The sequence below is a fragment of the Geotrypetes seraphini genome, chromosome 14, assembly GCF_902459505.1.
Source record: "Geotrypetes seraphini chromosome 14, aGeoSer1.1, whole genome shotgun sequence".
Lineage (NCBI taxonomy): Eukaryota > Metazoa > Chordata > Amphibia > Gymnophiona > Dermophiidae > Geotrypetes > Geotrypetes seraphini.
The window spans coordinates 63,141,535-63,157,464 of record NC_047097.1 but is presented as its reverse complement, the minus strand read 5'-3'; the positions used below and the strand labels follow the sequence as shown (position 1 = coordinate 63,157,464).

Below are 15,930 nucleotides of genomic sequence, written 5' to 3'. Positions count from 1 at the left end.
TCGGGAGACCTGGGATTTTAACATGGCTATTTAGTCAAATTCAAAGCATGTTTGAGCACATATGAACACTGGCGCTTTATCATTGCTGTGGTTATCGAGTATCCAACTATCCAGCCATTTCAGATAAGTGGTATTTTACCTGTTATCATTATTAATACCAAATGGTTGGGCCAGGGACTGTAAAAGCGATGATGGTCCCTATAATAGCCACAGTTTGGTGTTACCACTAAATTATTGGTTATATGGTCTGAGCACTTTACAAACACAGAATTATTTCTTTCTATTAATTTATATTAAGAGCTGTGATTTAAGATAAGTGATTTGATATACTCATCACAGATTAACATTAGCAATCTCCCTATTTTTGTGAGATATGTGTCCTATGTTAAGCATAAGATGGAAACTAAGCTAGGATTCTTTAACGGTTGTTCCACACAGAATACGGATCATCCCAGAGCCTAACCCTTTGCAACATGTACTGAGTTCTGCCCATAGTGGCTGGCGTTTTATGAATAAATGCTTTTGAATGTTGGCTCATTAGTCTCCAGTTTGTGATCCATATCTATCTTATTCATCCAATTTTGAAATAATTGATTGAAAAATTTAAGATACGCCATTTATATTACAGATGGCAACTGAAGGCATGAATGCAACATTTGTTACAGAATTTGTTATTATTGGATTCTCCAAACTACTAGATTTCCAAAAACCATTGTTTGTCGTATTCCTAATCCTCTACATGTTGGCCATACTGGGGAATCTACTCATCATTGGAATCATTATCCTGGAGCCTCGTCTTCACACCCCAATGTACTTTTTCCTTACTAACCTCTCAATGTTGGATATTTTTTGTTCATCTACTGCTGTTCCCAAGATGCTACATAATCTTCTGACAGAGAAGAATACAATCAGCTTCTCCGGATGCATGGCCCAACTGTACCTCTTCACTTCCTTTTTGGGTACTGAACTTTCACTCCTTGCGGTAATGAGTTTTGACCGCTTTGTGGCAATATGTCTCCCCATGCGTTATCCTACCATTATGAACAAAAGTATGTGTGTGGGCCTGGCAGCATATGTGTGGTTGCTTGGCACTTCCAATGCCATATGGCTCACTGCCTTAACATTTAGATTGTCCTTTTGTGGGCCTAATGTGGTCAACCATTTCTTTTGTGAAATCCCGCCTGTTTTAAAACTCTCTTGTTCAGACACCACTTTGAATGATTATGCAACTCTAGTGGCTGATTTGATATTTGGATTAACTTGTTTTATGTTGACACTTGTCTCGTACATCTGTATTATATCGTCCATTGTGAAAATCCGATCGAATGACAAGAAGAGAAAAGCCTTCTCCACCTGTGCTTCCCACCTTAATGTGGTTGCCATGCTCTACGGAACAACAATGTATACTTATGTGCAACCCATGTCACCCTACTCGATGGATGATGACAAAATTGTATCAGTGATGTACACACTTGTGTCCCCACTTCTGAACCCCGTTATATACACCCTGAGAAACAAAGAGGTTATACAAGCTTTCAAAAAAGTATGGAAGAAAATGTTCTCAAAAATGTAAATGCACTTTAAAACTGCTTGAGTTATTATGTAAGGTGGTGTGTTTTATTGTTAATGTAGCCATGAAGCCTATATTATAAGGACATTCAAGGAACTCATGGATGACTCTTATCTGATCAAGAAAACAACCAATAAGACTTTCAGTTACTGTACAATTCAGATCTCCTTTTTCTGTGGAGCCTGACTGGTGGGAAACTCTGTGGTTTCGTTTGGCTCTCATGTTATTTCTTTAATTTCAATTGCTTTATGTTTTGTTTTGTTTTGAGAAATTAAAATACAAAACCAGCAAAACAAAGATAGGGGGAAAACACTCTACCGAGCCCTTGGTCTTACCCATGTCCCTCACACCCATAGACTCCACTTAACTCCATTGTAGTCCTTGAAAAGGAAACAGAATGGTCTACATTTCCTCCTGACCTGCAAAGTGTGAGCCATGTCTTCCAAGTCCTTGAAACGGGCCAAGCATGATCCCCTAAATTCTTCCTGCTGATCTATAGGGTCCTGTTTTCAAAATGGAGTCAGCCAGCCCTGTGGTAATTACCATTTTTTGACTGGTGCTGTCTGTCTTAAGGCCCACGCTATTCATTATTGAATCATACTGCTGTAAACAGTAGCGTAGAGAGGGTGAGAGGCACCTGGTGTGGCGGCACCCCTCCCCCATCGCTGCTCTCCCCCACTCCTTCCTTGAGCCCCCTTGCCATGTGCGCCCCCACCCTTCCCTCGTACCTCTAGTTGTTCACCACCGCAAACAACAACTTGAATATGTTCCTCCCAACCCAGTGGCTCTCCCTCTGACATCTCTTCCTATGCATGGCACCCGGAAGTGACGTGGTCACGAGGAACACATTGAAGTTGTTGCTCATGGTGGTGAACAACTAGAGATATAGGGGAAGGGAAGGGGGGGCTCAAGGAAAAGGAGGGTGCTGGCACCCCCACCAACGTGGCACCCGGGATGGACTGCCTCCCTCCCTCCCTCACCCCCGTATTACACCACCGGCCTTAACACAAGATGAAACCAGTCTCAGAACCGTCCAGTATCATTCTGGAAAGATAAAGCATAGGGAAGTAAGAATAGGATATAAAGTAGAAGTTCCCCCAATGTGTTCTGATTTCCCCACCATGACTGGCCCCCCTCCAACCATAAACATCCCCCCTACTATGACCATACCCCTCTTCTGAATCCCCCACAACAATGGAGCCCTCTTTACATTGCATTAGACCTCCTACCCCTGGGCCTACCTTTGCTTCCATGATGGTCCAGTGGGTAAATGGAACTGGAGTAAATCCCACTTACTGCTACCCATGGTGGCTGTGACCTCTAGTGGTAGCTCACAGTACTACTGCTAGAGTCAGCCCTCATGGCCCCAGATGGTACCTAGTTCTGGCTTAGCATTGAATGTAGATACAGATGTAGTCCTGACTATTTTGTATATTTAAATAAATATTACTTAATTTCTACTGTAAATATTTCAACTGATTAGCACATAATTAGCATGGGAGCCTTTACTACCTAGAAAACCTAGGGTTTGGTAAATGGTCCTCCACTAATGGGGAAATGAGCACATGGTCATTAATAGAGAAAATGGGCAATGTGGCCATTTGAGAGCCACGCTAAAAATGGTCTCTGCATGGGAAAGTCCCATGCTAGTGATAGTTCTGGCCACTTTTTTTTTTAACACAACTTAGTGAGAGGGGCCCCTTTACCTCAAGAGGTCTTCTTCTGACCAGTTGGAGCAAGCAGCAACAAAAAATATACTGATTAAATATTGTATATTTGGGGGGATGTACTAGAAAAGATAGGGTTACCATACGCCCGGGAAAACCTGGAAATGCCCTCTTTATAGAGGACTATCCGGGTTTGAAAATCCTGAGCACGGAGCTGCACCTGGAAGCCTTTGCACATGCGTGGTCATCACCGTGACGATTCATACACACGCGCATATATATGTGATGTCATTGTGTTGAGGTTTGTACATGCGTGAAGGCTTCCAAATGCAGCCTTGGAGCTCGGGGAGGTTCATGGGGGTGGGGCTAGGAAGGAATGGGGCGGAGCCATAGGCAGAATCGGGTGAGGCTGGGGATGGAATGGAGCAGGGCGAGGCATCTTCTTTTTTCAAAGAGGACATCTGGCAGCCCTAAGAAAAGAGACAGTGGACCATTTTCAGGATCCCAAAGTATCAAATAAAAAAATTGTCACGCTGCCAGACTCCAGCATCAGTGGGATTTTCTAAATTTCAATTCAGAGGTCAGATATTGCTTTAATCTTTGCAAAGCTACTTGTCCTGTGAGTTCCTTGATGCCGTAGCAAAACAGTACATGCCGCTGAATATTGCTGCAGGAAAGCGTTTCACTCCTCTACAGAACAGCTGCCATCAGAAATGTACTGGCTGGAAGAATTAGTTCTGTAAAGAGAACAATAAGAAAGAAGTGTTACCATTTTTAATTCAAATTTAGACAGACAATGGCAGATAGCTGTCTGCTTCCCGTGGTCGGTGGCAAAAATGAAAATTCTATGCCAGGGCCATATCTGGTGTCCGGCGTTGAATTTCCTGGTTTTTAGCCAGCCAAGCCGATATTCATCGCATAGCTATTTAAGTCCTAGCGGCCAAAGATAGGCCTGCTATTTAAGTGGGTCTATCTGTCCACTATACTTAACTGGCGACATAGCCAGTCACCAGGCTATCTGATGAACGGGATAGTCAGCTGGCTTTGTGCTATTTAGATGAGTGGGAGCCATTCCCGACCAGCTAAATAGGCCTGAATATCGGGCCTTGTGTTTCAAAAAGGAATTACCCTTGTAAGCTGATTTTTCAAGGACACTTGACACCACTTCAAGGACACTTGACACCACTTCAAGGACACTTGACACCAAGGACACTGGTAGCCTGTTTTAGAAACCTAATGGCCAATTTTCTATAAGGCGTGGTTATGGTTGATTGTCAGCAACAAAGTAGTTCTGTCAGTTATCACCTCAAGGGAGCTTTCTAGAAATGAAGACATATTCATGTCCAAATTTTCTTTCGGATCTTCAAGAGCAGTAGATTCCCCTTGAGGTTTCTTTATAGTCAAATAGTAAGCCCTCACAATTGGAGGTAGATTTTCCAATGGAATGGCAAGAACCTTTTGAAAATATTTTCTCACCATCTCAACAGGTGAAATGACTGAACACTTAGGAAAATTGAAAAATCTTAAATTATTCTTTCTCAAAGAATTTACAAAATTCTCCAACTTATGGGAAATAAATGATCTTTCTTTAACCATTTCCATTTGTACAGTTTTAATTTCCTTTAAATTTTCTTCTTGTTTCTCCAATTTTTTAGTTAAATCAGACAGACACACTCCTTGCTGTTCTACTTTGGAATAAATAGTCCCATAATCAGTTTTAATAGCCGAAAGACTCAACTTAAGGTTGGCGTCCATGGTGATTTCTAAACTTGATTACTGCAACTCTTTATTCAAAGGAATTGCACAATATGAAATAAAACGATTACAAATTATACAAAATACAGCAATAAAATTAATAAATAATTCCAAGAAATTTGATCATGTAACACCACTTCTCAAAGAGGCTCATTGGCTTCCTGTTAATTACAGAATCACTTATAAGTTATGTGTAATTATCTTTAAAACTTTGATCAATAAGACCCCTGCTTTTTTATATAGATCGCTTATTCCATATTCTGCAAAGAGAATTTTACGTTCTAGCGAACAAAATCTGCTATCGATCCCATCATTAAAAATTATTAATACAAGGAGGCAACTTATTTTTTCTTGTACGGCACCTCAAACATGGAACGCCCTCCCTATTACTTTACGGGAGGAGAAAGACCTTGGAAAATTTAAAACTGAGTTAAAAACTTTTCTTTTTAAAGATGCCTTTTCTACGTAATTTTATACTTCATGAATTATATTTATTTGGTTGAATCTGTTTTAACTATGTCCCTTTTGTATTTGCCCTTAATATTTCTTTTTTACTTTAAAATTATATTTCATCCCTCCTTTCCCATTGTTTAATAATGTTCAAATTTAGTGTATTTTAGCCATTATTTAAATTGTATGTATTATTATGTATTGCATTGTTATTGTTCTTTGATTTTACATTGTAAATTTTAAATGTAAATCGCTTAGAATATCCGATTAAGCGATTTATCAAGTCCCATAATAAACTTGAAACTTAAACTTGATAGATATGGCCTGCCAGAGCGCCTCCATATCTATTTTCTGCGTTCTTTTTAAGTCCCCAAAACAGATGGAATTCCCTCCCGGAGCACCTCTCATCTCTCCTTCCATGGTGCTGGGAGATAGCTGACATGCTCCTTTAATGAAGCTGACATGCACATGACTTTTAATCATGCGCTACCCCCCCCGCGCTAGCCGAAAAACTACCGCCTGCTCAAGAAGAGGCGGTAGCGGCTAACACATCCGGCAGTTTAGTGCGCGCTATTACACGTGTTAAACCGCTAACGCGCTTTCATAAAAGGAGCCCAAAGTGTTTAGCAAATAAAGTAGTTTTTTATTTTTATTTTATATTTTTATTGTTTTCAACTTAAATTTCAAGTATTACACTTGTACAGAAAGCAAGAATAGAGTGGATATCAAATACAATAGTAATATAATTCCTAAGTTAACAAATATACTATTTATGCTCAAGTCCACAAATTAAGATCCAAGAATTAAGGAAACTTGGCGAAGTTATATAAAAAAAAGAACAGTAATAATAACAGAAAACTGAGAGCTATAGCATTGAGATAGGGGTCACAATATCCAAATTATAGGGCTCAAAGATTGTTAACATTCAGACGAGACATAGCCACGAAGCAAATAAAGTAGTTTTTAAGGATATGCGAAAAGGTTGAAGTGAGCCGGACCTCTTTAAAAGAAGTGGAAGGTCATTCCGCAGTTGATAGCTTAAAAATCAGAGAGTGACTGAAAAACGTAACTCCCTTAATCCCTTTTTTGGAATTGAATTGTTGATCACCGCTTGCAAAAGAAAACCTATAAACATTCCAGGATAGAGGAAGGAGAGGAGTAAAAATACCATGTAAAATTTTAAAAACAACACCGGCACACTTAAATTGAACTCTAAAACAAACTGGGAGCCAATGAAGACTCTGAAGCAAAGGTGTCTTTGATGGTTCAGAAGCTGTTGAAAACAGAATTATTTCAGCAATAGGATTTAATAATGAATTGATTTGATTCTGCTGATTTAAACTACTGTTTTATTCTTTTACTGGGTTTATTTTACAGATTTTATAAAGTGATTGTATTGTATTTTTAATACGTCTTTTTTTTTGTACACCACTAAATACTTATGTCAATAGCGGTAAATTCAAATAATCAATCCAATTCATATTAGATGACTTTAAACTCACCCTCTCCGATACACCATCTGAACACCCATCAATATTTTCATATACCATCAATATTTTCATACAAGGATTCTGGGGTTTCGTTCTTTTCACAGGTTTTAGTGTTTATTCTGAAACAAACACCTAAGTAGAGAAAATCATTAGAATCAGAAAGCAATTTATATTACCTCACTATAGTAGGTCTTTGATTGTGAGTCAGTTTTTGTTTATTTTTGTACACATCCAGAAGGGGTGGGAGGGGGGGGGGGCTATTTCTGTCCTAATTTGATCTTTGAATATTTATATTTGGGGTGGGTGGGAGGATATTATTAATTGAAATAGGGTAAAGTTATTGGGAAAATCTGTGCTTCTGTGTTTTACTGAATAATCGTTGGGTGGGTGGGTGGGTTTGTGGGAGAAAATGGTTGGTTATGTATATTTGTAAGTTGAATGTGCTTTATTGACTTATATTGATCTTATCTATTGTTTTGCCTTTTGTCTTTGTTTTGTTCTATTTCTATCATTTAAATTTCTCCAGAATTCTACTGTTCAACGGCTCCCCCTTCTGCTTCTATTCCTTTCTCTCCTCTCTTCTACCTTCCAAAGTATTTAGATCAATGCTGTCTTGTTAAAATGTTTATTTTATTTTTATTTTTCCTCTAACTCTACTTTTCACTTCTCTATTACCCTCCAGGTACTTTAGTTAGATTGTGAGCCTTCGGGACAGTAAGGGAATTTTTCAAGTACCTTTCTTATTTCTAATCTTAATGTATATTTTCTGTAAACCGCTTAGAACCTAACGGATGTAGCGGTATATAAGAAATAAATTACATTACATTACATTACATTACATATTTGATATATTTGTGTATTGCACTATTGAAGTTTGGAAATCAATAAAGAATTTTGCAAAAATTGTGCTGATTTGTTCATTGGCAATTTTCAAAAGCCATATATAATGGTAAAAAATGTTTGTTTACCTATGTAATTAGGTTACTTGAAAAATTGTCTACTCTGCAGGTAGAGTGAGTGAAGAAATTTTTATGGGTGACCTGCAGCAACAAAGGTCATTTTTTTGCATATCCACATTTTATATTATTTTTTTAAAAAAAGTATACAGAAAAAGGAACCACACGTCTGTGGATTGTGTTTCCTAAGATAATTTTCAAAGGCAGGCAAGCAGTGGAGGGGGGGGGCTGGGTCAGGATAGGGGGTGGAACAGGGAGGTGGCAGGGCGGGGATGGGATGGGTGGGGCTGGGCGGGCCTGGGGGCGACTCTAGGGATTAGGATTTTCCAAACGGAAAATCTGGCAACCCTATTTATGGTGATGCTAGCAGTAATTTTAAAAGACAGATCATATTTCACGTATCGAGGCTTAGGAGTGAGGTTCTTTCCTATGTGCAAAACCTACCCTTTTGGAGAAATTGACTCTGAGAAGAACCAGCCTTTCCCCCACCAGCCAATAAGAACACTCCCTTTTTTTCCTCCTTCCCCAACCATGCACAAACATTTGGACTCTGGTTTCTGCAGATGGGCAGACTAGATGGGCCATTTGGCCTGTATCTGCCGTCATGTTTCTATGAATCCACATAGAACTAGAAGGTAATTGCGGAATACAAGAAATGTAGTGCAATAGAGTGTAAAACCCAGAAAACCAATTTCTAATTTTACTGTTCCTCTTCTCACAGGGAATGTTTCCTTTACTTACGTGATGCACGGGACTCTGCTTTCATTTTAATTATCCACCCCATCATTGCCAACACTAAGAGACCCAGGACACAGCACAGCAGCAGAAGGAGCGAAGGCCATCCTTTCACTTGACGCTCATGAGAACCTAGAAACGGGCAAATTAGGAATTCCCTCATTAATTTCCCGGGACTGGTATCTAGTTAGCTGTAGGAATTCCATAAGGTATAGTTTTTCAATAAAACCAGACAATTGTTAGTATTTCAGAGCTGGACTCAGAAGATTCTGGTATCACCCACGGAAGACCGCGGAGGAGGCTGCAGAGTTCTCAGCGATCACAAAGGAAGAAACAGAGGACTTAGTGGGTGACTGAACGCAGATTAAGAAGGACTTGGGATGACGCTAAGGAAGATATAGAGGACTCAGGGATAATCCTGGAAAGTTAAGAAACACTTTGCGGTCAACACAGTGAGGCTGTATTTTCTTTTTTGGGGGGGAAAAAAATCTTTGGGACTAATATTCAAAGCAATTTAAGCGGGTAGGAACCTCTTCTGCCCACATAAATCGCTTCCCACCACCTAAGTGGGGATATTCAGTGACACTTAACCAGAGATTGCCACAGAATATCTCCACAGAAAACCCAACTAAAAAGTAGGCAGGTCAGGAGGTGGCGCTGGATATGCAGGTTTCAGCACTGAATATCAGACAGGCACCCAAATAACTTTTTATAAACAGCCCCTGGACCTCCCAACCATGCCCCCTCTTGCAGCCTATTTTTACTTCTTTTTTTTACATTAGATTCTTTTATTCCGCCTATACCTTGCGGTTCTAGGCAGATTACAAAAGGAAGAGATTCTGGTCAGTTCCAGAAGATTACAGGGAAGCTATTGGTTTCAACATTTGGAGACTGGTGATGGAGTGAGGATAATTGGTTATATATGGAGTTTGGCTTGCCATATTTCTTGAACAGCCTGGTTTTTAGAACCCTATCCTGGCAGGAATACTGTAGGTTGTGAGCGTATGAAGCTTAACAAAGTATAAGCAATCATGATTTTAATTTTTTTTTACTTTGTTATTTTTCATATATGCCGTAAGCCTGGCGGGCTGAGGCACCGATGAGCTGTTTGCCGGCTAGACTTGCAGGCCTCATTCTTTTTGAACTGTCCTATTTTCCTTGTGCCCATTTTGTTCTAATTTGTTTTTTTTTGTTCCTTTTGCTTTTTCCACCATAGTGCTTGATATCCTCACTGTGTTAAGGACCAACTGTGATCTCCTGAGTGTGGAGTAATCAGAGGAGGGAATGGCCCCAGTAGAGACTAAATGCCTCTTCTATCAAACTGCGCTAGCGTTTTGTAGTGCGGTGAACCCCGCTGAATGGCCCGCGCTTCTCCGAGGCCCTAAGTGTGGAGGGCCTCACCCCAGAAAAGTACATCCTTGATTGTGTAAAAGTACAGAATTGCAGAATAGTTTATAGAAACAATACATTCCTATAGGCTGCAACCACATGGTTATAGTCACATGATTTCTCCCAATTCTTCAAGCGACAAATATGTTGGTGTGACTTTTAGCTTATTTTCAGGGCCCTGTGATGTTATGGCTTCCATCTTGTTCCAGACATTAAACCAAAATATTTTGCTCTATTAAGGAAAATATGTACTCTGCGAACTCTGCTGTTTATACATTGCTGTGCGTGAAGGATTTCTATTATTCAGCTACACCTTTCATATAATATTAGTGTCTTTCACAGTCTTAACCAAAAGTGTATCTAATACATATTGGTTATGGCCCTCCCCCTATCTTATATTCTGCATAATACAATTATCACCATCAGTATCACCCAAAAAGAGATCAGGTGTCTACAGATCATACAAAAATTTGCAATAAAGCTCATCGAAAATGCAAAAAAAATACAATCATGTCATACCTCTCCTAATAAAAGTACACTGGCTCCCTATAACCCACAGGATAACATACAAAATCCTACTCCTGACTTTCAAAACTGGTAACTCTAACCTCCCAGAATTCCTGAACAGTGTTCTCATCCCTTATACCGTCTAGAGCTCGCAGATCACGCTCTCAACACCTTTTAACCATCCCTTCAATTCGACTTCTTAGTATAACACGAACAGCAATTTTTTTTCTGTTACGGCACTTACACTTTGGAACGCAATGCCCCCGGAGCTATGGGAAGAGAAGGTTTTAGACCGTTTCAAAAGCAAATAAAAAAAACAAAAAACATTTTTATTTAAAGATGCTTTCAATCTATAACCTTTTTCCTCAATCTCTGTTCACAGACAGGACCCCCCCCCCCCTCCCTATCGTTCAGTCCTTAGGTGGCTCCCTTTTCTATCTGATTTGTATTTCTCTCCCCTTATTACCCTTCGTTTCCGAACGTTGGTTCTGTCACTCAAACTCATAATTTTAACATGTACACCACTTAGAAACTTGATTGGCGGTTAATCAAAGTTTAATAAAACTTGAAACTTGTACAAAGTGCATTGGGATAAACAGATGGTTAGTGTGAATGACAAGCTAGTCCTGGTGCAGAATAATTGTATAGAGTAAAACTGTGACTGAGTTCAAAGAAGCGTGAGATGAACACAGAGGATTTAGAATCAGAAAATAATATTAAATATTGAACTAAGGCCAGTACTGGGCAGACTTGCACGGTCTGTGTCTGTGTATGGCCGTTTGGTGGAGGATGGGCTGGGGAGGGCTTCAATGGCTGGGAGAGTGTAGATGGGCTGGAGTAGGTTTTAACAGAGATTTCAGCAGTAGGAACCCAAGCACAGTACCGGGTAAAGCTTTGGATTCTTGCCCAGAAATAGCTAAGAAGAAAAAATTAAAAAAATTAAATTGAATCAGGTTGGGCAGACTGGATGGACCATTCGGGTCTTTATCTGCCGTCATCTACTATGTTACTATGTTACTATGTAGAGTACTTCACCTGAGCAGATGACGCCGGCATCTGACCCATGGGAACAGTTATGGTGCCCTAGCATGCTGGATCTGCATTGCCAAAGATAAGCTTCTCTTCCCGTGCACTGGCCAGTGCTGAGCCAAATGGGTCCGTTTCCCTCTCCAAAAGAAGCTTTTCCCAGAGCCTTCAAAGCATGTCCACATTCCAGCTGTCTGCAGACTACATCAGCTGCAGAGATCCCCCATCTGTCGTCACATACCGTACCCCAGGTACTGCTGAAATAGATTTCCACTCGTCCAGAGCACTGATTTTCTCCATTCACCAGTCTTAGCTTTCCATAATCTGCAGTGTAAGGCAGACAAAAACATGAACCTTCAAAGATTTGTATTTGGAAGAGGGGCAAAAGATAAAACATTATAGACCAATGATATTTCTTTTTTTTATTTAAGGTCCCCAAAAAACAGATAGGCAAGTAATCTGCAAAATCTTTAAGATCTAGTCTAAAAACAAAACCTACAGACCAGCTTAGAAATATATAAATTATTTTATTGCGACGACATCCCTCAGCACAAAGAACAACTGGCCGCACAGTCATGATTGGAAAGGTATGAAAGAAGCAGAGATCATCGAAATAAAACAAATGCTAAAACACAGAGGCATCGCTTCTCTCCACATCTGTGTCGGCTCTCTCTGACATCACTTCCGGGTCCCTAGGCTCTCTCTGACATCACTTCCGGGTCCCTAGGAAGTGACATCAGAGGGAGAGCCGACACGACAAGGGCAGAAAGTTCGAGATGCTGCTTGCTCCAGGAAAATTAAAGAGGGAAAAGGGGGCCCATGCACGGCAGGCGGGAAGGAGCGGGGGACGGAGAAGAGGGTGGAGATGGGGCACCACACCCCAGGTGCCACTCATCCTTGCTACACCACTGACTGAGTGCATAAATCTTTAAATCAAAATTTCACCAAATTCTTTAATTTATGAGCATAAAAGTGAGTGGTAGCAGGAGTGATATTCCATGCCAGCCATGTTCGAGCACTAGCTCATCGGTGCAGCCAGCTGTCTCTTATGCAGTGCATTTCTTCAACACTTAACCACACCACGTAAAGATAGGGCTGTGTTATATGGGGTCCGATTCGGCTGGTTCAATTAGGTGGCTAAGTGCCTATCCAGCCCCCAAACTGCCTACAAATGTACATTGCTTAGAACAGAGGTCTCAAAGTCCTTCCTTGAGGGCCGCAATCCAGTTGGGTTTTCAGGATTTCCTCAATGAATATGCATGAGATCTATGTGCACGCACTGCTTTCAATGCATATTCATTGGGGAAATCCTGAAAACCCGACTGGATTGCGGCCCTCAAGGAGGGACTGTGAGATCCCTGGCTTAGAAGTATTATAAGCGACATTATCAAATTTTTAAATAAACCTGAAACCTGTTGGCAGGCTATGTTTATAGTGGCCAAAAATTAACCGGATATTCTGTTGGTCACCAGAAACAGCCCAGCCTTGAATAATCAGGCTTTGTACTGACCGCAGAAGTCAACCCAGCTAACTCTCCCAGTCAGTCCCCGATTTGTCTATTTTCTTTCCTATAAGACTTCTCTCTCACGCTCCTGATGACAAAAGACTCACCTGAGCAAATAACCCCCGCCTCTGTGGAGTGATTACAGTTGACATTCTCGTTGTTTTTGGTCCATATTCCGGAGCATGAGCGAAGCCTCGAGTGAGCTCTGGTGCAGTTCATTTTATTGGCCCAGAGAGGGCCAGAGCTCGGCCCAAAATACGAATTAGTTGGTGCTGCGATTGCAAGGCCACATTTTATCTCTCGACATACCACCTCGGCTTCAGTCAGATCCCAACTGTCGTGGCAAATCGTTCCCCATTTTCTATTTGGGTAAAATGTCTCCACTCGTCCTGAGCATGGGTCTCCTCCATTCATCAGTCTGATATCATCTGCTAAACAAGAAGAGGAATGTCTTTAAAACTGAAAATATGAGTACAGTCTTAGGCCTGCTGCAATCACCAGCAGCATTCCCCCCCAGAAATTCAATACCAGGCCATGCCCGGGCTCCGGCATTGAATTTCTGGGTATAACTGCAATTTTCAGACCTTGAGTGGTCGCGTTTGAGAGGGCGTGAGAGAAGGAGAGGATGCCTTTGGAGGAGACTAGGATGGCACGGAAAGGATGGGGATAAAGCTTAGACACCCTTAAACAAAATAGGCTTCTGCTGACCCTGCTATATAATTGAAGTTTTCAAATCGTGCACTCAGCACTTGTTGCTCTACCCCAAGGTCTGACGTGATACAAAGACGACACTCAGTGTGTGGAATTTATTAGGCCGCAGCCATAACAGCGAGATTACGTTAACTTGTCAGCAACTGAACAGAATAACAATTATGCATGTTGATGAACTGTACACTGCAACTGAACATGTGAACTATGACATAACAACAGCCGCACAGCATATGCCTCTCTCTCCCCGCACAATGTAGGGGGGCCGATCAAGCTTCCCCGGCTCGCCGGACCCGTCCCGTTCAAGGAGGTGTCCTCTCATCAGCGGTACGTTGCAGTGAAGCTCATGGCCTGGCCTCCCTGCCGTCCAAGCAAGGTGACGTGCCCCCATTTCTTAACACTGCCCAGATGTATGCCTTTCAGACATATGCTGTGCTTACCTTCCGGCGGATGGCTGCGACAATAGTCAAGGGTGGGCGGGAGGGATGCCGCTTCCGTCTCCAGCTCTTGCCTTCGCCGAAAAGGGCGACCTCCCTCCCGCTCCTCGCTTATCTACCCCCCTCCCCCCCCCCCCGGGTTGGCCCCCCTCCCTACCTTATATGGCAATGGCTTTCGGCCGATTTGCCTTCGCTCCTCCCTATGGGATCGGAGCTGATTCTATTTAAAATTTGATAAAAACGCTTATATAAAAAGTTTCTAAGCGATTTACATTATAAAATATGCATTCAAGACATATAAATGACAGACACACACCTTGACAAACTTGAGGGTGAGAAAAAAAAGATAGAACTGCCATTTATCAAGCAAAACACATAGATAGGGAAGAGCATAAGGGAGGGGAATTAAAGAACTGCCTAAAGATGTGAGTTATGACTAAATTGTAACCGGGCATCGGATGTGAGAAGAGTAGATCTTGCAGAATGAACTCATTATTTTTCAAAAGTATCTATAAAGAGAAAATTTTTGAGTGAACCTTTGAATTTCTCTAATATAGGGCTCCTTTTACTGTTGACTCATTGGAAATAAAGTAGTCCACACCAGGTTTTATCTTGAACCAAACACAACTCTAGTGTTACTTCAAAAACAGTTCAGTATCTATGGCCAACTAATTACACTACTTCTCCTTCTCTCCAGCACAAAAGTATGTTTAAAAGATGTGACCCGTGCTCTCCTTTCTCATTTTGTACAGGGGTGGTGATGGTGGGGTTGGGGGAATGGAGTGGGGGTGGTTTGGAGTTTTGAAACTGGATGACATGGATTGTACTTTTGTATTGCTTTACTTGTCCACGGGTTGTGCGATCATCAATAAAAACTGTTTCAATAAAAAAATTAAATGAGGATGTTAGAAAACCCGGTAGTCTTGACATATGATACTATTTTATTTGGAACAACTATGAGAGCAAGAAGTCAAATTTCGTCAAGTAACAACAAACTTTTGTTTATTTTAAGTGGAATAGCAATACAACAAATAACATACAATTGGAAAAAATATGACAGGTTAAATTACAATTTCTGGTGGAATTCTGTATGTCATATGTACAAAATGGAACTCACCATTGCAACGCATAAAGGTTATGTGAGTAAATTTCAGAAAGTCTGGGTACCGTTAACAGATTTTTGTAATGAATGATTAACTTTTCCCATGATAAGATATTTGATTAGAGGGGAAAAGGGGTGGGATTTTATTTCTGATTATTACATAATATGTCAATATTTGAAGGAATTCACAATAAAGATGATTTTATGTATTATTGAATTGGGAGGGAGGGAGGGATGGGGGATTATTATATTCAATAAGAATGATATAAATTTAGATTTCTTACATAATATTTTAATATTATAGAATACTAATTTTCTAATGAAATGTTAAATTTGATGCTAATATGTGAGTTAATCAAGTGTGTATCTTTAAGTTTTATATGAGTTTATTTGATACACTTGTTGTAACATACGAAAATGAATAAAGAATTATAAAAAAAAATAAAATGAGAGAACAAATTGCAGGCAACCTACTCTCATTGGCTGAACACCTATAACTGGAGATATGCACAAGGTATAGAGAAAAAAAATTAGGAAAAGCAGGGATAAATTTATGCGTTTATTATGCTGAATATCTTCCAGTGTTACACAATGCACTTCTTAATGAAGTAAAGATTTTTTCACCTGCTTAGGA

General features: G+C 40.5%; 1 protein-coding gene and 1 long non-coding RNA gene across 2 annotated transcripts; one reads left to right on the top strand and one right to left on the bottom strand.

The window, feature by feature from the left end:
• Positions 1-643: 643 nt before the first annotated feature.
• On the top strand, positions 644-1,573 carry LOC117348132 (olfactory receptor 5V1-like). Its single transcript, XM_033919836.1, has one exon. The coding sequence runs from the start codon at positions 644-646 to the stop codon at positions 1,571-1,573; it is 930 nt and encodes a 309-aa protein (XP_033775727.1).
• A 1,358-nt stretch (positions 1,574-2,931) lies between these two features.
• Positions 2,932-8,757, bottom strand: LOC117347995. Its single transcript, XR_004536888.1, has 3 exons — positions 8,630-8,757; positions 6,945-7,064; positions 2,932-3,974 (listed from the first exon to the last, which is right to left on the bottom strand). It is a non-coding gene; the product is annotated as an uncharacterized LOC117347995 (long non-coding RNA).
• Positions 8,758-15,930: the final 7,173 nt, after the last annotated feature.